The sequence below is a fragment of the Delphinus delphis genome, chromosome 11 (genome assembly GCF_949987515.2).
Source record: "Delphinus delphis chromosome 11, mDelDel1.2, whole genome shotgun sequence".
Classification (NCBI taxonomy): Eukaryota; Metazoa; Chordata; class Mammalia; order Artiodactyla; family Delphinidae; genus Delphinus; species Delphinus delphis.
In genome coordinates, this window is record NC_082693.1 from 44,191,890 (window position 1) to 44,216,039 (window position 24,150).

The following is a 24,150-nucleotide window of genomic DNA, read 5'->3' on the forward strand; positions in this document are numbered from 1 at the left end:
ATCTCATTGTGGTTTTGATTTGCACTTCTCTGATTAACGACATTGAGCATCTTTTCATGTACCTGTTCTGATGCATACTCTTTTTACCCTAAAGATTTATCCTAGACAAAGGATCTTGAGGTGAGTTATGTTTTTCTGTGTCTCATGTAGGGAAAGCAAGAGAAAAGGGAAGGCTGATAGTCTCTTTTAACCCTAATAGTTAAAAGTTCTTAAACGAACATAGCAGGTGGAGGGTTGAGGTATTTAGACAGATTGGCAAGTCAGATCAACATTGGCAACTTTTAATTTTACATGTTTAATTCAATGCCAAACACCAACCAAAAACGTTCATCATCTGAAGAGTACTGCATCCCAACCCTATTTCAACATTAGGAACTGGGCTCAATCTGGTGTTCAACGGGTGATCACAGGAAAGAAAATGAGGATGGGCTCGTCTAGTGCCTTTTAAAAATGGTGCAACATCCCCACTCATCATGTCACAAAACCCCCCATCTAGTGCTGTGACCCACCTCCAGCAGAAAGCCAAAAGGAACAGACCAGTAAGAGGGGTCCAAGGTGCCTTCTATATTCACTCACTCCTCTCCTTTGCCAGGGTGTGCTATTAACCAAAGAAGAAGAGGAATAAGTCTCCAGAGAGCTACTGAGGCACACTGATAAAAGTGGGAGGAGCAAGAAGTGACTGAACAGGAGGCCAACACTGTTGCCTGGATTTCCTGGACCCTAGATCCATGGGGAAGCCCAGGGCTCCACAGTTTCTGTCCAGTAAGAGGAGTTTCCAGGTCCTGTATGCCCCTCCAAACTCAGATTTAAATTCACCACTTAAAAATGGGTCTGTTTCTGCCCCTAGGCATCTGGCTCTTCAGTCGCTCTCATCGTCATCCTCTATCTGAAACCGCTGCTTCTTCCGGATTCCTGGAGCTCCCAACTCTGGTGCTATGGGAGTGACAGGGGTGAGAAGACAGGATATCTAAATTTGTTAAGGGGGAAGGAGGATGGTAGCATTTACCTTCAGGACTGGAGGGAAGAGTGCTAGAGGTTAGAAGAAAAGGCAGATCCCGACCAGACCCTCCTACCTTTGCTCCCGCCCTCATCTTCCTCCTTTTCCTCATCGCTGTCCAACAGCTGTCGCTTCTTGGGTGCCACTTTCAGCTGCTCTTTCCCACCATCAGTCCCTTCCTCTGGAACTACCACGAGAGGCATAAAATTAGGGAACTAGGTCCTCATAGTCTCAAATACCCTATCAGCCCTCTTGATCACAGGGCTGGGTAAGTATTCAATAGTACTCAATAGATAAGTGGTCCTGGTATTACCCTCTGGGGACAGCAGGCCTGCTCTCTCTTTCCGGGCTGACAGGAGGGCCCTCGGGGCATGTGCTCGGTGCTCCTCCTCAGGGCCTTGCTCTCCAGGGACCTTAGGTTCTAATCCTGGCTGAAGCTTTTCCTCCTCCTCTGGTTGGCTCAAAGAAGCTGCCATCCTCCGGAGCTGGGTGGGACTCAGCTTGGCTGGAATTCGCCAGAAGGTTTCCTACAGGGGCAAAGAAGTTGAAAATGAGAGTAGTGGGAAAGGAGCAGCCTCTAGTCCATCAGATTTTGATATTATTCATTGAATAAATATGAGCCTACATTGGTGAAGCTCCTTAAGGGTTGTGAACTCTACTTATTGCTTATTTATCCAGTATGTGCCCAATGTCTAACACTGTGCCTGATACACCAGGAGGTTCCCAGTAAATACAGTTGTTAATTACATAAGTAAATGAATGGATTCTGGGGATCTAAAGGTGAGTCAGATATGATCCTTGCTCTCAGGGAACTCACAATCTAAGGGGAGAAAGAACCAATGTACTGTAACACCACAGGATTGGGGCTATATTAAGGGAATGAACAAATCACAGCCACCAAAATGATTACAGTTGCCCCTCTGTGTCTGAGGGTTTCACATCCATGGATTCAACCAACTGCAGATCAAAAACATTGGGGAAAAAAATGAAAAATTCCAGAAAGTTCCAAAAAGCAAAACTTGGATTTGCTGCACATTGGCAACTATTTACATAGCATTTACATTGTATTAGGTATTACAATTAATCTAGAGACGATGTGCATAGGTTATACGCAAATACTATGCCATTTTATACGAGACTTGAATATCTGTGAATTTTGGTGTCGGGGTGGGGGGGTTGAAGGAGGGATAGAGACTGCTTCTCTGAGGAAGTGACAACTGAACTAACTCTTCAAGGTTGGGTGGAGTGTTCATCAGGAAAGATGGGTGATCTGCCACCTTGTGTATGAGGCTGGAGCCTTCCAGTAGGGGGACTGGCATGATCAACTGTTTGGAGGTATGAAAAAGCCTACTGTTTGGAGGATGGAAAGTAGCTCCGGATGACTGTAGTGTCAGGCAGGTGTGTGGTGACGTGGCTGTGAGGCTGCAATGGCTGGCCAAGGCCAGAGACACCGCCCTGGAGGCTGTGGACTTTGTCCTGCTAACAGTGGGGAACCATCAAGTGCTCTGATCAGGGGAGTGATATAATCAAAACTGTAATTTAGAAAGATAACTCGGGGGCAGTGCGGAAGATGGGTTTAGGAGAAGGGAAGATGGGAGAGATTAGCAAGACAGCTGCTGCAGGAGTCACGGTCAGAGGTGACAGGAAATGAGGAGGAGCAGATGTATCTTAAAGTAGCACCAACATGCTTGGTTGATGCTGTAACTGGTGTATTTACCTGCCCAGAGGCAGGAGGCCGAACCCTTAGCTTTTGCAACAGCTGCTGAAACTGTTCATTTTCCATTGCTTCCTCATTTTCTTCTGTCAGTGGCACCAGTGGAACTGCCTGAGAGCAGCCTAGGACAGGGTCAATGGTCACATGGTGAAGATGTGAAGAAAGAACTGGCCCTCCATCCCACAACCAGGTCTCCAGCAGCCTCCAGACCCCAGTCCTCCTGAAACCGTCATTTATCCACTCACCAAACTCTTCCCGATCATCTGCTGCTCGAATGAGGCAGTTCTGGAGCCACAGGAGGGGAGCAGAAAAGCCTAAGGGAAGGTGGAAAACTTATAACTGGCCCATACAACCAACCCCACCACCTGAGACATCTCTCCCAACTGGGCCCTCACCTTCCTGATGCAGGTTTTGCCCAAGGTTTTGAGTTGAAAGGACGGAGCCACCGTGGGCTTGTTCTGCTTCTGAGCCCTCCTCTTTCTCTTCATCCTCTTCACTCTCTTCCTCTGGCAGGTTTTCCTCTTCTTCTAGATCTTCCTGGCAAAAATCGTTCAAGGACTCCTCTTCATTAGGCTAAAATTAATTGGGGTGGGTAATGAACAAAAGGAGACAAGACGAAGAACTGAGTGGAGTCCTCTGGTTCCTGACCACCGCGCTGGGGGGATCTACTCAGAAGAGCCTGAGACAGGAAGAATCTGGGTGGGCTACTTCTAAGGAGCACTTCAGCGGGGGCAGGCCCAGCTGGCAGAGCCAGGGTAAGACTGTTACCAAGCTTGAGGGCGCCAACTTCTTCTGGCGTTTCTTGTACAGCTCCCGCCGCTCAGCCACCAGCCCCAGAGCCAGCAGTTTATCTACTATTCGGGCCCGTGAGCGTTTGGCTGTGATGTTCTTCATGATATTACCCAGGATATCTAAAGAGAAAGAAAGTGTGAATGCCCAAGAGCAACAGGGGAAAGGGATTAGTAAAGGAAACAGAGGTCTTTGGAAAGAGGCTATAGCTCAATTCACTCCAAAATGACACCACAAAAAATAGTATGGAGGTCTCTCAAAAAACTAAAGATAGAATTACTATATGACCCAGCAATTCCACTCCTGGGGATATATCCAAAAAAATAAACAAAAACACTAACTTGAAAAGATACATGCACCCCAATGTTCATGGCAGCATTATTTACAATCGCCAAGGTATAAAAGCAACCTAAGTGTCCATCAACAGAGGAATGGATAAAGAAGATGTGGTACACACACACACACACACACACACACACACACACACACACACACACACACACACACGCGAATACTACTGAGCCATACAAAGAATGAATTTTTGGCATTTGCAGCAATATGGATGGAGCTGGAGGGCATTATGCTAAGTGAAATAAGTAAGACAGAGAAAGACAAATACTATATATCACTTATATGTGGAATCTAAAAAATAAGACAAATGAATGAATATAACAAAAAAGAAGCAGACTCACAGATATAGAGAACAAACTAGTGGTTACCAGTGGGGAGAGGGAAGGGGGAGGGGCAAGATAAGGGTAGGGGATTAAGAGGTACAAACTATTAGGTATAAAATAAGCTACAAGGATACATTGTACAATATGGGGAATGCAGCCAATATTTTATAACAACGATAAATGGAGTATAACCTTTAAAAATTAGTGACTATAGTGAATCACTATATTGTATACCTATAACTTACATAATAAAAAAATATATATATATAAAAACAAACAAAAATGACACCACAAACAGAGCAAGTGGACAGGAAGGAGAGGATAAGCCTTCCTTGGGAACAGGAAGCAGCAGGAAAAGAAACTGAGAGCTTGGCTCTCATTTCAGAGGTTCCCTGAGCTTCCACCTCACTTACCATCAGAGCCCTGGAACTCCTCAAAAAGCCGCTGCAGCTCCAGCTCCTGCTCTTCCGTCCACAGTACAATCTGGGTTCCTTTCCTGTTCAGGGCGGTGTCAGTGGAAGGGGGAGCTCAGGGAGTGAAGAGTGGATTCCCCATCTCAGTTCCCTCCAAAGCATGTGCCTCTACCTCTGGAAGTCCTTGACGCTGTCAGCCAGTCCCAGCTGTACCAGACGGTGGATGACCTGCTTGCGTGTCCGAGGAGCAGTTTTCAGGTGTGCCAAGATGGTGTCCACCACATCCTGACCTGAGGTGGAGGAGGAGTGAGGGAGTGAAGAGGGGTCCCGGAGCTCAGGCTGCCCTCCTCATGCTCTTCAGACCTCAAGGCCTCATACCTTCCACATCCTTATGGGCAAGGTACAGTTCCTGAAGCTGGGCCTCCTCCTCTGGGCTCCACACAGGGGGTCTGTGACTAGAAGATCTAAATGGGGAAAGGAGAAGGGGAGCATGTAGATTGTTGGCTCAAAAAGAGGAGACCAAAGGTCTTCTCTTCTAAAAGGAATAAGGGCAACGCAGGTACCACAAAGGAGCCAGCTAGCAGAGGCCTAAGGTGTGCTTCCTTCCTCTTCCTCTCCTTCCACTTAAGAACCCAAAAGTCAAACTAAGATTTTCCAGGTTGGGCCCATGGAACCTGACACTGCAGGGGCTGAGAGTATTATGGGAAAGAGAGAGAAGAGTGAAAGGAGAGGAGCTGAGATACTCAGGGAAAGAGGACAAATATTTCTATGCATCCTTATGGCTTCCCAGCACATCCTGGGATAAGGCACATATAGACTCTCTCTGGGGGGGCCACCCCACTCTGACTGCCCCCCTGAACGCTGGTGAAGAAGGAAACTAGAGTAGACAGGAGACCTAGGGTCAATCCCAGTTCCTCTCTCAGGTGACCTCAGGTAAAGCATTTCACCTTCGGGGCTTGTTTTCTCACCTACGAAAGGGAAAGAAAGGTTACACCAACTGATCTGCAAGCTCTTCCAGCTCTGACACTCTGTGACTGTGTCACCCCCTTCCCCATCGCCAAGCCTTCCCCATCCTCAAGCTCACCTGCCATCCAGGGAGCCATAGCCCTCAGTTATCTCTCGAACCACAGCTGTGTTCTTCCAGAACAGCAGCTCCACAAAGGCTTTCTGGTTGACTGCGGCCAGTGCAAAGAACTTGCCCAGGATGTATCTGGAAAAAGTCACTAGCTCCTGAGGGAGAGGGAGACTGCTGTGAGGCCTGTGGCCTAAATGTACATAAACATGGGCCTTTAGGTATTTTTTTCTACGCCTGTTCCCAGCTGCCCCCTCCTCGCTCAGCCTCTTCTATCCTTCCCCTTGCAGCTCCCTCAACCTGCCTGTCTACTTCCTCACCGTTCTCTCATCGTTCAGCCTTGACACGGCTCAGGGCACTTTATCCCCTAACCTTTTACCCCAGGACTCCCCTACACCTCTAGAACCCCATTCTTTGGTATCTCCTTACTTTGTAGGCCCCAGCCGCAGGGTCGCTAAGCAGACGATTGAAGAGGCAGAAGAGGGAAAGCTGGAAAAGCAGGGCTTCCATTTTGAGATCATAGGCCAGACGGTGCAGCATCTTGACGACACAGTGGTTGGTGTGGGCGCTATTTTGCTTGTAGCTCCGCAGCAGCAGCACGTAGGCTTGGATGACAGTTGAGTTTGCAAAGCTGCACCGAGACAGGGAGAGAGAGGATGTCAGTGCGAGGACGTGTGGTCGTCCTCACAGCCCCACGGTCTCCACCCTGACACCAATTCCATCCTCCCGGCCTGCACCGTTTCAGGTAGTCCAGAAAGTTAAATTCTTTCTCCAACACCTCGACCATGTGCAACTCTTCCTCCTCCACCTCTTCTTCATCTTCTTCCTCCGCCCCTTGTTCCTCTGGTCCCTGCTGCCCTATAGAAAGACTGAGGATTACTGGGTGTCTGTGACGCTGGCGCTAGAGAAGAGCTGGAAGGAGAGAGATGAGAAGGAAATGGGAGACTCACGGGGAAGCGGGGCCCAGACGATTTGCTTCAGCAGCTGAATCTCCTCCTCTGGGGAAATGTCCTGAGAGCCAAACACATCTCCTTCTGGCCACACCTCCCTGGAGCACAGAGAGAAAAAAGGCTTTTTTTTATAATATCTTTTTTTTTAAATAATATCTCAGTTATAATTTGAAGTGGGAGAAGGAATTTAGACTTATTTTATTTTCCAGCTGGAAAGAGAATACAGACTGTTATTTCAAAGATGAAACAAAGACTCTAGGGAAATTTTCCCTCATAAGCCACACTGCAAAGAAAATCATACAGGAAGAAAAGGCAAATAATCTAAACGCGTGACATTTGAACAAATGTTGAACAAATGTACATATTCACACAATAGTGTTTTTTGTTTTTATAAATTTATTTATCTATTTATTTGCCGCTGTTTTCACAATGGTGTTTTAAAGCCATTAATAATTGCAGAAATATATCTGACGAGAAGTGATGCTCACGGGACTTCCCTGGTTGTCCAGTGGCTAAGGCTCCACGCTCCCAATGCAGGGGGCCTGGGTTCAAAACTTAGCTGGGGAACCAGATCCCGCATGCCTGCTGCAACTAAGAGTTCACATGCCACAACTAAGAGTCTGCATGCTGCAACTAAGAAGTCTGCACGCTGCAACTAAAAGATCCTGCATGCCGCAGCAAAGATCCCACGTGCCTCACCTAAGACCTGGTGCAGCCAGAATAAATAAATAAATATTTGAAAAAAAAAGAAATGATGCTCACAATATATTGAGAAGTGAAAAAAATACTATAAATCAGTATTGCAATATTTCAATCTTATGAAAGAAGGTGTATGTGATATGTCTATATATAACACAGAGGGAAAAACTCTGGAAGATAACTCATCAAAATGTTAATGATGGCTATCTTTGGCTCATAGAATTAACTTTATTTTTTTTCCCCAACTAACTGTGCTGATATTTCTCAAAAATGAAACAAAAACAAATAATAAACCTCCCAATAAACCAACCCAAACTCCCCAGGACTCAGTACCCTGTACAGAGCCCCAGCGCTTCTGAGGGAACTTCTCTCTTGAAGACTGAGAACCCTGTGCCACAGTGAAAGCCACTCCCTGCCCCCAAAAGCCCAGGGGCTGGATGTGGGAGGACGGGTAGGCGGGGCTCTTACCGGGCAGACCTAAGAAGGGTCAGGGCCTGTGGGGCCTGGCCAGCCAGGAGACAGTCTTGGATCCGCACCATGGCTTCTGCCCGCTGTTCTTCCACGGGCACCTCTGAGGCCGCATCAAAGGGAACCATGGAGTCCAAACTGAGCTCAGGATCCTAGAGAGGGATTATTAAAGCTTTGGTAACAGTTGGTGGGGCAGTGGGGGGAGAGACCCAGAGAGTCTGCCCAGAGCACTACCCTCAGGAAACAGAGAGTAGGACTTCCCTGGTGGCACAGTGGTTAAGAATCCACCTGCCAATGCAGGGGACACGGCTTCGAGCCCTGGTCCAGGAAGATCCCACATGCCACGGAGCAACTAACCCCGTGCACCACAACTACTGAGCCTGCGCTCTAGAGCCCATGCGGCACAACTACTGAAGCCCATGTACCTAGAGCCCGTGCTCTGCAATAAGAGAAGCCACCACAATGAGAAGCCCACGCACCGCAATGAAGAGTAGCCCCCACTTGCTGCAACTAGAGAAAGCCTGCGTGCAGCCATGGAGACCTAACGCAGTCAAAAATAAATATTAAAAAAAAAAAAAAAGAAAGAAAGAAAGAGAGAGTTTCTGCAACTACTTATCTGGGCACAGCACTGTAGCTGCTCGGCCAGGGAGTGCCACACAGACTCCAGTTCCTCTGGGCTGTAGGGGACATTACCAGAAGCTACGGACTGATCTAGGACATTCTTTTTCTTCTTTCTCTTCTTTCGTTTGTTCTACAGAGAAGGAACTGTGTTAGGATGGCACAAGAGCTAGGGAGGCCTTTTCCCCATCAATGTCCTCTATTAACTAATTAATTAGATGTCTGAATTAATTAGACATTCACCGAGTGACCACTATGTGCTACTCCATGACAATGGGGAAGCAGCAGTGAAGAGCACATTTCCTTGCCCTTGAGGCACTTGTGGCCTAGTGGGGGAGACAGGTAAGTAGACAGGTAAATGACACTACAGCCTGGATAAGACCAAAACATGGCTGAGCATAAAACGCCATAGCAAAACCCAGGAACAGCACGTGACTCATTTCTTGTGGAAGTGATACCTTAAACAGAAGCCTAGAGAATGAGCAAATTTGCTCTGAGGATAAAAAATTCTATATGAAAAGGCTTTATTAAATGCAAAGCACTCTGCAAATGTAAACTACAATTTTTTCTCCTGAAAAGCAGGAGAATGAGAATTAATACCCCGACCCCACTCCCCCAAGTCATGGCTGTGAACCAGTCTTCGCTGTGGGCAAACAGGAGGGCCTGTGAGGCCCTTAATGAGGTTCGTCCTTTATTCAAGGAACTTATAAACACACTAAAGGTCAGGAGCATGCGTCTGGATTCCAGCAGACCAGGATTTAAGTATTGATGCTAGCCATATACCAGCAAGACCTTGGACAAGGTGCTTAACCACTCTGCGCATGTGCCCTAGTGCTCTTGTGAGGATTATAGGGAAACCTTAGCACAACGTCTGAGACATAGTAAACGCTCGATAAATGGTAGAACCTATTAGTACTGCTAATACAACAGAGCTCCGAGTGTAAATAGACCTTTTAGAAAAGGCTCATCGGTACTACAGCCCCTTTCAAGCAAAGTTCTGACTGAGTTTTAACCTATAGCAAATAGAATTATAGGAAAATTTTTACAAAGCAGAGTCCTTGTGTCTCCAGGATAGAAATTCCTTGAGGTTTTCTTCTTGTCCCAGACTTTTCATTTATTATTTCATTTCAGGCTCATGGGTAGATGTTACAACCAACTTTTAAAAATCAGGACTCACACAAGCAGCTTAAGTTATTCTAACAGTAACTAATACAGGATGAGATCCCAGACCTCCGAGTTTTTTTTTTTTTTTGGCTGCACCATGCGGCATGTGAGATCTTAGTTCCCTGACTAGGGATCGAACCCGGACCCCTGCAGTGAAAGTTCAGAGGCTTAACCACTGGACTGCCAGGGAAGTCCCCAGACCTCTGACTTTTAATGTAAGGTCCTTTCTATCTCATTACAGTGCTTCTGAAGTATAACCAGGAAATAGCACAGCATAATTACTAAACTCTAAAATTATCAACCCCCTGGGACTTCCCTGGCAGTCCAGTGGTTGAGACTTCGCCTTCCAATGCAGGGGGTGTGGGTTCGATCCCGAGTCGGGGAGCTAAGATCCCACATGCCACGTGGCCAAAAAAAACACAACAGACACAAAACAGAAGCAATATTGTAACAAATTCAAAGAGACTTTAAAAATGGTCCACATCAAAAAATAAATAAATAAATAAAATAAAATTATGAACCCCCAGAGTTCATGTGCTTAGCACAGAGCAGGTGTTTAATAAATGTTTCCTGAATGAATTAAGATACTTATGGTAGATCAGGGATCAACCTAATGAGAGGAGACTCACAACGCAGAACTACATTGGCAACACCAACGAAACTCTTGCCCTTCGTTCAGAGTAGTTCTAACAGACCAGCTTAAGCTACAGAAAATGTGAGGAAAAAGAGCCCCCTGTCCTTTCTGTCCCCCACCCTTTCTCCCCAGCTCTTTCCACACCCTGGGCTGCCCAGTACCTGCACCATCAGGTTCCCACGGCTCCGGCAGAACCGCTCCAACATCTTGAGGAAGAGGTGGGTGGTTTCCACCAGGTCACGAAGGAAAGAGCGGGGCTGGCATCTCTCATTGAACTTTCGAAAGAGTGCCAGGAAGAGCTCTCGGTACTCCATCACATAGAAAATGTTGTCTAGAAACAGGGAAGAGAAAGGAATGGAAGGACTGACCTGGAAAGCTTGGGGAAAGGAGAGACGGGTGAAGCTGGGTCCGGGAAGAGTGAGATTCGGATCAAGAGGCAGGGAAGGGGGGATCAGAGACCAAGCGAGGCCTCACTCTGGATGATGCGGCTGCTCTCCCTCACAGCCTCGTCTGGGGACGCATTCATCTCATTCACTGTGGCCAGCAGCTCCTGATAGGCCTTCAGAGCCAGGTGCATCCTGTGAGAGGGAAAGAGGGAAAACGGAGGACAGCTTAGGACCTTGGTTCGTGGAAACAGTATCACCCTTTGCACCCTCGCCTGCCAAAACAATTCCATCAAAAACTCAGTGACCCAGCCAGTCCTTGCTCCCCAGCTGACCACCTGAAGCCTGAGACGGGACAGAAAGTACCATCCAGAATTCAGGCATTCAGATTCCCAGCCTGGCCAAGATGCCCACTCTGACCCCACTTCTCCTCCCGCTCACCGGCGTGCCCAGGAGGTGGCTTCCTTGCGGTCGGTCAGCATCATCTCATAGTAGTTGGTGAGGTTCTGCTCAATGAAGTGGAAGGTGCGCACAGTGAGGGTCTCAGAAACCAGGCCTGGCCGGAAGGAGGCAGCTCGGTTGAAGGCCATGAAGAAAGCCAAAGCCCACATGTAGTAGGTCTCATCGTGCTGCTGAGCCTTCTCCCGAAGCAGGTGGTCCTGATGTCAAGGAAAAACAGACCACTTCATGACCTCAGGGCTTCCAACTTCCTCCTGTCCTATGATGACCAGGTGGACCCTGGACACCACTGTAACAATACTATAGGACCCAAATCTCCATCCCTTTCTCATTCTCCCCACGTTCCCTTCCCCTTCCTCTGTGGCAATCTCTAGAGCTTTTTTGGTCATATCGATAACCCACTCCCTCCTGACTTCGTCACCATGTCTCAGGGGCACCCTACATCCATCTCACCTACTAGTCCACTCTCCACGGTCAGCTTTCCATGGGTTCCTCCCCAGCTTGCCCTTCTTACCCACCGCTACCCCAATCACCTCTCTACTCCATCTTTCCTAGGCTCTCACCTTCACCGAGCCCATGAGCCGGTTGTAACAGTTCTCCAGGAACTCAGAGCAGAAGTCTCTGAGAAAGAGTCTCACGTTGAGGGCAGAGCGGCGCTGCACGGACAGCTCCCGGGCAGCCTGGCGACGTTTAGGTACCCGTCGGGGCTGCTTTCCCAAATCGGAAGTGTAGTTTTGGAGCTGGGGATGTAGGTTGAGGGAATTAGAATTACTCCTAACCACCTCCCTCCCCGGCAGCTCTTTACACATCCTTGGTACTACAGTTTTCTCAGAAGAAACTTGTAGAAGGTAGAACGTGCTCTCCCTCTGGTACTAAGTGAAGATGCAGGTAAAGACAATGCCAAAAGCTCTATTTCTCCTAGGTCTCCAACTTTCTAAGCCCAAGAACAGAGAAGCTTTACCTCCAGAGAGGTAAAGGTCCCCCACTCCACAATGTTCCCACCCCTGACGGGAGCAGACTCACATTGTGGAGACCTTTGTGAAAGATGAGGTCCCTCTCCCCAATGGATTTCAAGCCCTGGACAATGTAGGAGCCCCCAAATCGAGAATGCCTGCAGAGAAAAAAAAGTCCAGGGTGATTCCTCAATTCTCTGGAGGTTCCATCCCCGTTCTCTTCCAGCAGCACATCAGAGCATGTTGTAACTGCAAAGTGCTCTCGCCACCACTGCCTTAGCATTTGGCCCAAGCCCTAGCATTCCGTAGTGCAGGAATGGGAACATGGGTAGAGTGGCTCTGCACCACTCACCTGTTGCCTCGCTGCAGGGCTCGAGTCTTCTTCTCTGCCATCTCTCGCTGGCGCAACACCTCCAGTTCTGCCACAGCTGTCCTCTGCTCCTGAGCTAAGCGTCCCTGCCCCACTCCTGCCAGCTGCTCAGGGTTCTAGATTTAGAACAAGGAGCGAAGAGTCAGAAGTACAGTCATTTCCTATTCTGAGTTCACTCCTAGTGGGGACAGAAAGAGTGAACAAAATAGGACTGTTGATGGGACCCTGTACTTAAGAAATGGCTATTCCACCTGGCACCTGCCTTCCCCAGGTATTTCAGTCATGATACAAGAGCAATTCCGGCTGCACAGCAGAAACGGACATGAGGGAAGGGATTGAGGCAACAGGTGAGTGTCTCACCTGGTCACGAAACATAAGGGAGATGATCTCCAGCACGTGGAGGCTCCACTGATGCTCCGCAGTTGAGCTGGCCAGGAAGAGGAGCAGGTCGTCCAGGCCACTGAGGTGAATCGCCCAGAGAAGCCGGTCGTGGACACTGGCGTCATCATCGATCCTCTGAGCAGTGAGTGGTGAGGGAGAAAGGGGAGATCAGTCAGTTCTACTGCCCTGCCTTGAGGTTTTCTAATTCATTCCTTGACGAAGGTCCCTCCCGAGTTTCGTCAGAGGACAGAACAGCGAAAAAGGGGCAGCCCAACCTAATCAAGCACAAGAACTCGGACCAGCCAAGATCACCTTCTCCTGATCAAGGTCGGCTGGGACATGGAGAACATTTCTGACCAGCAGCAGGATCCGCTCAATCAGCAAGCTGTCTTCCTCCTGCCGTTCCTCCCAGCCCTGGTCAGAAGAAGGAGAGTTAGAGGACAAGACCCCCTGTGGAAGGCGGGAGGCATCTACCCTGATGGGGCGAGAGAGGCACAGAGAAGAATCAGGATTAAAAAGAAAGAAGGAAGAGTTCGAGCAGTCCCGAGGCAGCAGAGACAGCAGATTGGACTTGTACCCCCGAGGACTGGGACCGTATCTCCAAACCCCGCGTGTTGTGACGCCCCACCTGGGGTTCTGCCCAGGGGAGGAGCAGGGCGCTAACTGTCCCCTGGGATCTTGTGAGGCGGAGACTCACCAGCTGCAGCAGCTCATACAAAGTTTCACTGAGGACTCCAAAAGCCTTCTCGCTGGCAAAGGCCTACGAAACAGGGGGATGGACCTTAAGTAGTCCCCGCCCTCTCCTTTCCCACGGCCCCCAAACTCTGCCTCGGGATTCTGGAGGAAAACCTCACCTCTTTGTAGGCCTGCAAGTACGCTAGCACCTGCAGAAAGTGGTGCCGGAAGCTGGGCTCCTTGGGCACGCTGCCAAAACAGAGCAAGGCTGGTTGTGTCAAGTTCACCATCAGCCTGGGGAGACCATGAAGGAGGGAGCAGCTGTTCAGTTTCCTCACCAGGCACAAATACCAAAGGCTGGCACACAGTATATGTTAAAAAGCTGGGGGATCAACAACAAGGTCCTGCTGTATAGCACAGGGAACTATATTCAATATCCTGTGATAAATCATAATGGAAAAAATATAAAAAAGAATGTATATATATATGTATAACTGAATCACTTTGCTGTATAGCAGAAATTAACATAGCATTGTAAATCAACTATACTTCAATTAAAAAAAAAAAAAAGCTGGGGAATCAACCTGATAACAGCATGAAAGAGAGGCTTGTCCTGGCGGTGTTGGGTAAGGATGGGTAGGAGGTCGCTCTGCAGGATTTGCGCTGCCCCCAGCTGCTGCCGTACATCTCGCGTCTCATCCTCATGCCTCAAGTAGCGGATCAAATCCTTCACACTCTCTTCAGGGACAGAATAAACACTTACATGGAACCCTGGCAGAAGCTCTACCCAGGCCCATGTGCTTTTCATACCCATGGCTTGAGAAATTCAAAAGACCTAGACTCAAGCAAGTGTTGTTTTTTTTTTAACCTGTTACCTCAAAAAGCGACTCACCTAAGCAATCTGGCTCCTTGTGGTAAGTGTCTCCCTCCAAGTACCCAAGAGCACTGCATGTGGCTAGAAGTTCACAATTCATCATGTACAAGTCCACACATCAGTGGACCAGCCGTTAGAGAAGAAAGGCAGGTGGAGCCAAGGGAGCTAGAAATGATGAGGCCTATAGAGACAAGGAAAGATAACAAATGTGGGGGACTTCTCTGGTGGCGCAGCGGTTAAGAATCCGCCTGCCAATTCAGGGCACATGGGTTTGTGCCCCGTTCTGGAAAGATTCCACATGCTGCAGAGCAACTAAGCCTGTGCACCACAACTACTGAGCCTGTGCTCTAGAGCCCATGCTCCTCAACAAGAGAAGCCACCGCAATGAGAAGCCCGTGCACCACGACAAAGAGTAGCCCCCACTCGCCGCAACTAGAGAAAGCCCACGTGCAGCAACAAAGACCCAATGCAACCAAAAATAAAAATAAACAAATAAATAAATCTAAAAAAAAACCCAAAACAAAACAAATGTAGGGTCCTCCCCATAAAAGGGAGGGGGGAGCAGGCAGGACCCTGATGCTCTGAGTATTCTGATCAAGGTCCTCAAATGTTTCACTTCTGTCAGCACCGGAAGTGCTGTTCCCAGTCCCGGGGAAAGCTTTAAGTTAAGACTTCTACCCAGGAGGCTCCGAGACTAAGAATTAAGCCATCCCATCCTCTAAATCGGGTCTGAAACTGTAGAAACAGTATGTCTGAGTCTAGATAACCTAGTAGAAAGAAAGGCTGGTTAGCAAAGGGCATCAACTCTGAGAATTTCACCCTGAGAAAGCTCTGCAGCCTTGTGAGAAGGTGGGAGAATGAGCTTCCCTCTGCCTTAAAATTGCTGGGGGAATTCCCTGGCGGTCCAGTGGTTAGGACTTAGCACTTTCACTGCTAAGGGTCCAGGTTCAATCCCTGGTTGGGGAACTAATTCCACAAGCTGCGCAGCATGGCCAAAAATAAAAGAATTGCTGGACCCAGTCCCCCTCCACCTTCCACCCACACAGTTAGAGCTCTTCTGTACCACAAGAACTGAGAAAACCCAGCTCTGACTGTACAGTGATCCCACTGAGGATCTGATATATCCCAGGAGCCCTGAGGCTTCTGAGGCTCTGGGGATGTGTAAAGAAAGTTCCTTCACTCTCCTCCCCAAAGTTACTCTTAAATTTTGGTGATCTTAGTAGAAGCCAGTACCTAACAGAATGGGTGAGAAAAAGAATAGGAACTAGTTAAATTCCTTGTCCCTCTCCACAGAAGAACCATCTTCCTTTTCTGAAGCACACCCCCTTTTATTAAGATCCCTAAACCCTCATCAGATAATCAAGTAGGCACAGATCCTGGATGTTTCAGAACCTGACACTAGTCATACACACACACACACACACACACACACACACACACACACACACACACACACACACACACACACACACCCTCTACATTCACTATGCGTCCCCTTGTCACATTCAGCCACACTCTCAGCATGCAGCAGCTTCCTCTAAAAACACCTTTCCCTGTTCCATACGTACCTCCAACTGCACCCCTGTTCCCCCACAGGAAATAAGAAATGGGCCATGTCCAAAGGACCAAGGTTTAATGCCTGATGTTATCTCCATGCATTTATGTAACTGGGCTACTTCTCTAGGCTGCTGCTTTCCCTTCCCCTACCCAGTGCTAATCTCCTTTCTGACCGCTCAGCCCAGCAACAGTGAGCCAGTAAACCACAGAATGACCAGGAAAACTGAAGGGATACCTGCCTTCACTGCCCTTTCTCATGGGACTTGCAGACCCTAAGACCTAGGCTCCAGTGAGGCAGGTGCAGTGTGTGAGATCTGTGACTCTCCTCCAAGATAGATCTAGCTTAAAAAAAAAAAAAAAAAAAAAAAAGATACATCTAGCTTTTCCAGACAGACCACTGGTGTATACACACATACACACACAGAGCAGACCAATTCTAATATTCAATATTTGTAAAACTGGCCCCGGCAGAGTACTCAAACCTCTGCTTTCAACACATTGGTTTACCTGAAAGGCAAAAATAACAGAGGTGGTAACTGCTGTTACCTGGCTACCTAAATAAAAGCTGGAGGGGAAAGAAGATAGGGAAGGAGCATCCTTGCAGATGTGAGAAGGGAAGAGGTTATGTAAGAGACCTAAGACTTCAGGTTCTAATCCCCTGCAGTTCTGACAGAACCAGAGGGCAACAAGCAAAGTAGAGGAAGAAATGGGTAAGATGACTATTATAAAGCTCCCGAGCAAGCTGGGTTTACATGAGGCAAGCTGGCAGTCTTGGGCCTATTCATTAGAACTGGAATAAAAGAGCTCTAAACAGGAGTTCCAGCCCTCACTGGTGGAAACATACTATTAAAAAAAGAGCCAGGGACAGAAAACTTACAGTTCACTCTCTTTTCATGCAGTTATCTAGAAGCTACTCACCTAGTCTGTGTGGCCTCATCTTCCTCTCCTAAACCACTTATAATCTGATTATCTGTCTTATATCTACTTCACACTTACCCATCCAACCCACCACTTCTTAGATCCATGCCTTAGGTGCCTCCTCTGGCTATCTAGTCCCCCAACCCAGGAACATAAACATACACATTCCAAGACACAGAGCCCCCTCACGCTCTCTAAACCTTGCTTCCTCCTTCTGGAAGGTCCACCTCCCTTAATTCCAAAAGTTCTAAGCCTACCTGACCTTCAAGATCCAGCTCAAATGCCACTCCTCCACGAAGCTCTCCCTGATAGCCTACAGCAGGACAGGATCTGACTGCACATATCACTCTAAATGGACTTCCTCCTCTGGCACTGTACTACTTCGTTTTTTTAAATTTTTTATTATTATTATATATTTTTTGCGGTACGCAGGCCTCTCACTGCTGTGGTCTCTCCCGTTGCGGAGCACAGGCTCCGGACGCGCAGGCCCAGCGGCCATGGCCCACGGGCCCAGCCGCTCCGCGGCATGTGGGATCCTCCCGGACCGGGGCACGAACTCGCGTCCCCTGCATCGGCAGGCGGACTCTCGACCACTGCGCCACCACGGAAGCCCTGAACTACTCCTTTACGTTACAATAACCTGGAGTACATCTTTTCTCCTCTACTAAATGTTTTATGCATTTCTGAATGCACTGAATTTCTTTCGTAAGATAGACATTCAGTAGAAACTGTTAAATGCAACTTGGTGTAATAGAAAGAACAGTACAACATTCAGAAGGTGGGGTCAGAGTCCTGGCTTCACTGCCTACCGGCCCATTTATTCCTCATCAAGTCAGTCTTAGCTTCCTTATCTGAGAAATAAGGTAAAGGATACTGTGGCAGCCATGGAAGTGCCTGCTCAGATTTCTCAAGAAAGAACTTTCCATTCAGCTGCAAAGAATGCAGTTAGCTGACAGCACCTCCAGGACCCACCTCAGCCCTACTCTTCCTGGGCAGACCCCCAGCTAATGACTAAGCACAGGGCTCACTACAGTCATAGTGAGCATGGGCTCACGATAGTTACCACCACCAAATTCTTTCCTCTTACAAAGAGGGAAAAGGAGAAACCACAAGTGCTATTCAGGACAACGGGACAGAACAGATATATACAAGCTTTTAATTTCTCTTTGTTCTAATCGGAGTACTTTACTCTCCTTCCTGAGTTTTCTACTTTGAAAATAATTCTCCCCATGCCACTTCTTTGACCCAGAACAAAGGCAAAACAGGAAAACCAGCCATTCTGGCTTGCCAAAGAACCAAGAGAAAAAAGAAATTCTTTTTTTTTTTCCTGAAAAAATGTTTATCTTAGAATTAACAAAACATGCAAGTAAAAGCATTAACATTATACCCTCAATGTCCCAACTACCTAAACAGTCATTCTCAAGCCAGGCTGTACTTTAAAACCACCTTAGGATACCTGCTTAGGCCCTGTCCAAATATTCAGAAACTCCAGGGGCTGGCGAGAAGGGGCACAGGCACAGTATTTAGGAAACGCTCGCCAAATGATCCTATAATTGGGAACTGCTTTAACATATACAAGACTATTATGCTGAAGGAAAATCAAGATGCAAAGGTGGGGGGAAAAAAAAAGATGCAAAGGTGGTCTACAACTTTATTCAACAATCAGCAGTTAGTTCTCATCATTTTTTTAATTGATGACCTTCTAGATAGGGTTTTTTTGAGTTTTTTGTTTTGTTCTGTTTGCTTTGTTTTGAAATACTGACTGGGGTAATATAGTTGTTTCCAAACTTCTGGATTTCATGGATGGGTCTTTAATTTTTTTTTCAATTTAGGGAGACTAACCTAAGGTGGCAGACTCTAAATTTTGTAACTTAAGGACAATTAAAAAAAAATACAGACGCACAAACCTCGTATATTGCTGGTAGGACTGTAAAATGGTGCAGCTGCCGTGGAAGTTGGTTTGGCAGTTCCTCAGAACGTTAAAACAGAGGTACCATAGGACCTAGCAATTCCACTCCTAGGTACATATCTGAGAGAAATGAAATGTACATCCACACAAAAACCTGCACACCAATGTTCACAGCAGCATTTATAATAGCCAAAATGTGGAAAACCCCAATGTCCATCAATTGATGAATGGATAAACAAAAAGTGGTATATCTACACAATGGAATATTATTTGACAATAAAAAGGAATGAAGTACTGATACACGCTACAATATAGATGAAATTTGAAAACATTACGTTCCATAAAAGAAGCCAGACACAAAAGGTCACATGTTGTAAGATTCCACTTATATGAAATGCCCAGAATAGGCAAATCCATAGAGACAGAAAGTAGATTAGTGGCTGCCAGGCACTGGGGAGAGGAGGCAATGGGGAGTGACTGCTAGTAGGGACCTATGTGGTTTCTTTTGGGGGTGATAAAAATGTTCTAACATTAGCTGGCAGTAACAGTTGCATGTCTCTGTGAATTGTACATTTTAAAAGGGTGAATTTTATGGTATGTGAATTATATCTCAATACAGCTGTTATAAAAAACACCCACACAATTACTATACATTGTTTTCAGTAAACACCAAAAAAACCCCACAAAAACCTAAGAAGGACAAAAATCCCAGAATAAAGTACAGTCCTTTAATACATTTAATTTTATGAAAAAACTCATTATGTTGCATTTTCACATTTTATCATAGACAGATGAGAACTCTGTCAAATACCTTAGACAAAGCAGATCCGGACATTTAAAAGGGATGTTAGTTACTTTTCTCACTCAACTAAGTACTAAGCAGTTGAGATGAAGCAATAATCATCTCAAATGCAGGCCTCAAAATGCAAGAACCAAAGGAAAATAAAGGATAAAATATTAAATACGCTTGCAATTCAAAATAGAAAATTAACACATTTCTTGAAAACAAAATAAAACCAAGCAAAAAAACTCTGTCCCAAACCAACCCTGCTCTAAGAACCAGCTCTGAGATTCACTAGTATGAACAGAATGACGCTTGGCATTTGAATTCCAGTTCTGTCCAGTACTAAGTTGGTGATCTTGAGCATGTGGCTTAACCTAAACCTCAGTTTCCTTATCGGTACACAGAGAAAAATATGTAGGGGGTGGTTCAAATGAGATCATGGAAATCAGTGTCATTTGTGGACCAACGGACCATTGCTGGTCCACAAACTGTTAGCAGTCTGCATCAAGATATGGACAAAAACAAAACATAAGCATTTAGAACATCTTATAGCAATTTGATGCAGTTGATGTTTGTTGAATCTAATAGTAAAAATGCCTATATTCTGTATGTCTTTTTTTCACGTTATTTCTCTAGTAATTTAATTTTTCTAATAATACGATTCTAGTTCTACTATTTTAGAAAAGTACTTTATATTTCAAGTGATATATCACAATAAAGCTAGAAAAAAAAAGAAAGAAAGAAAAGTACTGGCCTGCAACAGCCTGGGGGGGGGGAGGAAACACTGGTCGTTCACCACAAAAGTTTGAGAAGCTCTCATATCAAACACTTATACTGAGTGTTGAACACAAAGAATTCTCAAAATATTAATTTCCTCTCCATCTACTGGACTCTATAGTCAGTCACTAAGTGCTTACGAAAATCCTCCTAGGCAAAAGATAGTGCTGTGCAGGTGCAGTGTGGCTGCAGTGCTAAAGAAATTTAAGGAATTTAGTTGCAGAAATAAAACCCACCTAATATAGAAGAAACAATGTAAAAGAAAGTCAGTACTAGCTCTAAGTGATATTTAAAAAAAAATTCTGAAAAACTAGGGCTCTTTTCAGGTTAAAGTGGCCAAGGAGGTTTTGTCAGAGAAAGTGTGATTAGAACTGGGCCTGTGAAGGCTGCATAGAATTGAGGCAGCTGAGAGGAGGAGGGGAACTTCAGCAGAGAATTTGCCAGAGTAAAACCAGAGAGGGAGCCACTATGAGTAGGGGAGTCTTAGGAAAAAAATGGAAAAGAGGGTTGGAACCGGCTTTATGGGAAAACTTGGTCTTTGTCTATCAATTCAAGGATTTAGAACATAAGCCTGGGACTAACTGAAGATTTCTGAGCTGAAAAACAAAACGATCAAACTGGGGTCGCACAAGCAGGAGCACATATCCTACTGGTGTATCACTAAACGTATCACTCTCTGTAAGGTCTCAATCTTTTTTCCTTTTACTGCATTCACTCTGCAAAAGATCCCAACCGCAGATCAATGCAACCATTTGCTTTCTAGACTCCTGGATTCAAATCTAGACTCAGATTTGCTAGAGGAAACCAAACAACCCTGCAAAATGATACACAACAAATGTGGTCTCCAATCTGAACAGGTCCTCAGCCTGGCCCAGCAAATCCTTCGTGTTCCTGGTCCTCTCCCTCTTCTTCCCAAGGAACAGCTGTTTCTAACTTTCACCGTTACCCTCAAGCCCCTTTATTCCACTGCTTCCCACACTTCTCAGCTGGTGTCTCAGGTCCCTTCCTCTCAGAACAACTGAGATCATCAGAAATGAACTGTCTCAATTCTCCCCACCCAAGCCTAAAAACATACGTATTTCAAATGAATCTAAGCCCTCCATTTGTGAATGATCAATTACTTCTCGCGACCCTCAGTTGCTTCTTCCTCATTCTTCATTTGTTTCCAATTTTCTCTTTATACTGGCTCCATTCCCATATGTTATGAGTTGCTCAAAGCTCCACCATCTTAGGGGGTGGGAAAAACCCCCAAAACAAAACAAACACTTTTCCTTGACCTCACATTGGCTGCTCCTGTACTCCTCCTTAAGAGATGATGCTCCTCAGGCTTGCATCTTTTTCTTCTTTTGGTAGCCCTGCCACACAGCTTGGGGGATGTCAGTTCCCCAACCAGGGCTTGAACCCGGGCCACGGCAGGTATCATAAGTGTTCAACACATGCTTTCTAAGCTGAAATAGACAAGTTTCGAAGTTGAGGGAGCAGAGGATGGGGCTGGAGATTTGGAGGCATCAGGATGTAAGGTGGTGTGTCAAGTTGTGAAAGTAGATAAACTTACTCAAGAGAGTTCTGAGTGAGAGGAGTAAGGAAGCCAGGGCAGACTTCTTTGTCACCCTGTAACTGCAGAGGACTCATTTACATGTGTTCTTCCTTCCAGTTCCTTAAGGGCAGGAACTCTGTTCTATTCATCTTGTCCACCTGGTACTGAGCACACGGCACAGTACATGTTAGGAGCTCAGTAACCTTTTACTCAGTTGTGTAAGTGCCACTGATAATAGAGGGAGGTAAAATACTTCAGGGACACAGAGGAAGAAGTGACTACTTTGGCCCAGGAGGGGTTTTCAGCGGGACAACTGAGCTCCTGAAAGAGAAGTTCACCTGGCAGAGAAGTGGCAAGAACTTCAAGTCGAGGGAACAGCAGGAGCACAGGTACCAAAGCATGAAAGAGCACAATGCAGACACACCCTTTCTATAGGTTTGGGAGTCAAGTGCATGAGATAGAAAAAAATGATAGGGAGCTTTAGAAAATCAGCTGAGAGGATCAGAGTCAGACTGCCAAAGGCCATGGACACCCACCTAAGGATATAAACTTGACCGTGGGAGGCCAAAGAGGAGTTTTAAATTTAATCTGAAATGACCAGATTGACTTTTTAAAACGGTAATTATGTAGTGGCAGCACGAAGGGCCAAGAATTGAGAGACTCAAGGGAAGGAGCTTAATTAACGACTGATGGTCCGGCTAACAAACCCAAGCAGAGGCTGTATCCTCCTTAAGCCTTCTACCCGAGGGAAAGGAGGGAAGGGAATGAGAAATCCATTTTATAAAAACTCAAGATTTAAGTCAAGCGACCAGTGAATCCCAGCTCCTGCTGACCACCAAGCTGGACACCTATTTTTTTCGGGTCTGAACTGGATGGAAAATTCCGAAGTGGAAATGCCCGGGAAGCTTCTGTCTTATTGTAAGGGTTTCAAGCCCCTTCCCATCACAGCCGCACCGCTGCGTGAGGACCTATCTGTGTAGAATGGCGTCGGGAAAACGAGGGGACGTCCCAGGAGAGCTGGAAACCCTGCGGCTCCCACACAGGACGCGGGGTGGGGACGCGTGCGCACCTAAAGCGCGCGCCCCGCCCCCTGCCTTTAAACCGGGTGACGGGAAAGGGAACTCCGCGCCTCCCAGAAGAGCCCCCGCGGCTTCGAAGGGACGCAGTCCGCTTAGAGCCCTCTCGCCCAGACACTCACCCGCTCCCCGCCGGTCCTCAGGGTCCCCGCGGAGACAGCAGCCCCCGCTGCATTTCCCGCCACCCGGCTGGGCTGGACCACACCCCGCCTACGTGGGGAGCTGGGCGGGGAGAGCGGGGCTGGTCCATGTGACCCCGAGCGGGCGGGGGAGTTGGTGATGAAGTAAGGAAAAGGGAAGCGAGTACAAGTATTCTTTTATCTGAGTCGATCCCTTATATTGAGCCCCAAATCACAGCACAATGGATTTCCTGCTGACTTAAGATAATTGGGATCTAAGTCCGATTAGAGGTGAATTTACAAACATTCTTCCCCCTGCACCTAGTCAAGTGGATTATTCCAAAGTCTTAACAAGGTTAGTTAGAAAAGTTAGGCTTTATTTGTGAGGAAATGGAGAGCTCAGCTATGTAGAAGAGTGGTCTTTTGCGGGACTGGGGTGTCTGTCTTACTATAGGTATAGGTTTAAAGCTTGCGCAATACGCAGGAGGCTCCTAAAAGGAAGAGGTCAACACAAGTATTCATCGTCAGGTCAGGGTCTCCTCTGGCTTCTGTTGAGATGAGTGTATTTTCCCAACAACAAAAGAAAATAGGGATCAAACAAATAATATCTTGTGAATAATTAAAATTTGAATGGAAGGAATCAATTTCTGGGACATGTAAAGGGTTAGATTTGCTGAAGATGAAAGGACAGATGAGAGAAAAATGAAAAGACACACACAAAAATGGAAAATAAAGAAGACTATAGAACTAGTGATAAAAGCAGAAGGATGCCATTTGAAGAGTGTTTTGGGCTGCTCTAAATTAAAACTGAGGGTCAAATCCTTTTCCTCCTATGTCCCCCACCCCTACCTCTGCATTTGCTCCAGGCATCAGGTTTCCTGTTTTGGCGTTAGGGAGCTCTTCTGGGCTTAAGTACCACCTGCTTGGAGGCCACATTGCGGGTGTGTCAGGCAGAACAGTTAAGCTACTTAATTTTTCTAGATTCTAGGCTCACCCACCTTTTGCTTAGGTTGGGAGCTCAGTGGCCCAGGGCCTCCAAACAGATCCATCATGCCAGAATGCACGCAAAACCCAGCCAGTGGATGTAGATAGGTTGATGTGGATTTATAGAATAGTTCAAACCCCAGTGTTCACTTTTCTCAGAGCTACTGCCCCACCCAAGTCCCTGGGGCAAGCATTTCTGAGA

General features: G+C 46.7%; 1 protein-coding gene across 1 annotated transcript; it reads right to left on the minus strand.

Annotated features, from left to right (window-relative positions):
- Window positions 1–266: 266 nt before the first annotated feature.
- TIMELESS (timeless circadian regulator) lies at window positions 267–23,046 on the minus strand. The gene is made up of 29 exons (XM_060025004.1): window positions 22,968–23,046; window positions 14,306–14,468; window positions 13,998–14,151; window positions 13,593–13,707; window positions 13,436–13,498; window positions 13,051–13,152; window positions 12,718–12,873; window positions 12,340–12,473; window positions 12,058–12,145; window positions 11,598–11,774; window positions 11,017–11,234; window positions 10,667–10,770; window positions 10,354–10,523; window positions 8,393–8,527; window positions 7,777–7,928; window positions 6,610–6,707; window positions 6,397–6,517; window positions 6,089–6,290; window positions 5,672–5,817; window positions 4,966–5,051; window positions 4,760–4,877; window positions 4,588–4,670; window positions 3,480–3,622; window positions 3,107–3,284; window positions 2,957–3,025; window positions 2,715–2,833; window positions 1,311–1,524; window positions 1,074–1,184; window positions 267–933 (listed from the first exon to the last, which is right to left on the minus strand). The coding sequence occupies exons 2-29, from the start codon at window positions 14,388–14,390 to the stop codon at window positions 860–862; spliced, it is 3,615 nt and encodes a 1,204-aa protein (XP_059880987.1). The 5' UTR covers window positions 14,391–14,468; window positions 22,968–23,046; the 3' UTR covers window positions 267–859.
- Window positions 23,047–24,150: the final 1,104 nt, after the last annotated feature.